Source organism: Charadrius vociferus, unplaced genomic scaffold (genome assembly GCF_000708025.1).
Source record: "Charadrius vociferus isolate BGI_N301 unplaced genomic scaffold, ASM70802v2 scaffold1, whole genome shotgun sequence".
In the NCBI taxonomy this organism is placed as follows: Eukaryota; Metazoa; Chordata; class Aves; order Charadriiformes; family Charadriidae; genus Charadrius; species Charadrius vociferus.
Window position 1 is genome coordinate 4,498,437 of NW_009647680.1, and position 2,013 is coordinate 4,500,449.

General features: G+C 39.5%; 1 protein-coding gene across 2 annotated transcripts in view; it reads left to right on the forward strand.

Moving 5' to 3' along the window:
• The window catches only part of NOX4 (NADPH oxidase 4), a 106,691-nt gene extending 105,282 nt beyond the window's left edge, over nucleotides 1-1,409 (forward strand). For both annotated transcript variants that reach the window (XM_009881185.1, XM_009881186.1), the window contains one exon: nucleotides 820-1,409. In XM_009881185.1, the coding sequence (XP_009879487.1) occupies nucleotides 820-940 (121 nt within the window). In that variant the 3' untranslated portion in view covers nucleotides 941-1,409. The remainder of the gene's footprint in view (nucleotides 1-819) is intronic.
• The last annotated feature ends 604 nt before the right edge of the window (nucleotides 1,410-2,013 follow it).

Sequence of the window (2,013 nt, forward strand, 5' to 3'; positions counted from 1 at the left end):
CTTTCCCTGCTCTTTCCTTTCCCTTTTCCTCATCTTTCAAAAAAGGGGAGATGATGAATATCACGAGTGCCTCAGTCCCGCTGGTGTTCTGATGCTGGCTACTGTCCTGAGCCCGTAGATGCTGTGTGACTGTGAGTCTGACTTACAGACTGTGTTTAAGGTGACCAGAGAGCAAAGAGCTGTTGTCGATGGAGTGGTGTGAAAAAGTCGGGTGGCTGTGGGTGATGAACAAGGATCATATTCTGTGTTTGACTTTCTGTAAGACTTTCCAATACAGTTGCTGAAGGAAAGATTGCATGCTAATGTGAAACTAAAACAGTAAAATTATTCTGCTGCTGCCAGAAATAATCATGGGTTAGTAGTGCTCTGTTTTCATTAGTGTAACGAATCACAGTTAGTGACTAGATCTCCTGCCAGTGTAAATCACGAGTTACACTAATGAAGTCATTGCAGTGAGGCACATTTTTTTAAAAAAAAAAAAGTGATTAATCTTGGAAAAAATTAGAGTGGGAAGTAGTAATTTTTCATCACGGTGTCTTGAGACGAAGATGAGGCACTTTTTTCTTTGTCAGATAAGTAACAGGTTGTGGGGATACTTGGGAGAGATCTGGTGGCTTCACTAATACTAACTATATGATCTAGTGAGCTGTTGTCACCTTAAAATCTGTGGACAGTTGGCTTATATATAATACAGTGAGGCCAGAATCCAAATCTGTCTGTTGTTAGAAGTTACTATTTATTTGCAATGTCCTAACTTTTCTCTCTCTCTCTTTTTTTTTTTTTTTTTTTTTTTTTTTTTTTTTTTTTTTTTGTGAACAGGAAGACCATTGGAGTTTTCTGTTGTGGACCAAACAAAATCTCTAAGATACTTCATAAACTGAGCAACAGCAGCAACTCTTATGGGACAAGGTTTGAGTATAATAAAGAATCCTTCAGCTGAAAGTCTGTTGGACTAGCAAGACTCTAGAAGATTAAAGTGCAATTTTTTGTTTGTACAACTTAAAAGTTCAGCTGTGGTTTAAACAGACAGAAATGTACCAAAGAATAGCACAGATTTTCTTATTTATGATTATTTAAGACTTTGGAAAATGATGGATGCAGCAGTATACCAACAAAAAATAAGTGCTTATGCTAAAACCCAAACGCACTCGCACAATATTTGTAGCAGCTGTGATTCTTTGGATTTGTTTCTGTTAATTAAACAGTACAGAAGCTGGGGAGAAACACAGTTGCTTTAAAAGCTGATGGAAGAAGAATCTGTGGAACCTTTGAACTTCTTCCACTTCAGTCCTCTGAAGCTGGATCAGTAAACCAAACCCCAGGTTAATCCAAATGACAAAACGTAGTGTATTACAAAGACTATTGCTTTTGTTGGTATACAAATCTCATGGCTTTGGGGTGGAAACACTCCATATTAAAGATTTTGTACATTGCAGAATTGGGATTCTGTATTTAAAATACAGAGCGTTACTCTCGCTAGTCTACTTCTGTAATGGATGTGAATATTCCCCCCCTGAATGGAAGAACTGTGTAGCACCTGTGGACAGACTCTGACGTGATGTAAATCACAGCCTTTTGACAAGCAAACAGCTGTACGTGGAGAAGCCTCTATCTTGCATCGATTCAGCGTACAGTGAGTTTGCAAAATAAGTTAAGTGTGATTTGTGCAGCCAGAAGGATGGAGCAAGAAAAGCGATTAACAGGAGCAGACAGGATATGATATTTCATTGTAGCACGTGCTCAACGTGGAAGTTGCGCTCACTCTGCACTCACATGCCCTGAATGTCAAATACTTCAAGCGTTCAGATGCTCTTACTGATTATTTTACAACGCAGCAGGTTGAAATCCAATTTTAGAGGTCCCAGAGTATGCTTGGTTGACTGTGATCCTTTGAGTACCATCCCTGGGGCCACGCTTGTTTGCACTGATGTCGCTGAAAGCAGGATCAGGCCAGATCTGCAGCAGAGTAAGAATGAAGCCTTCATTACCGTGGCTCTTTGCATCACATGTGCA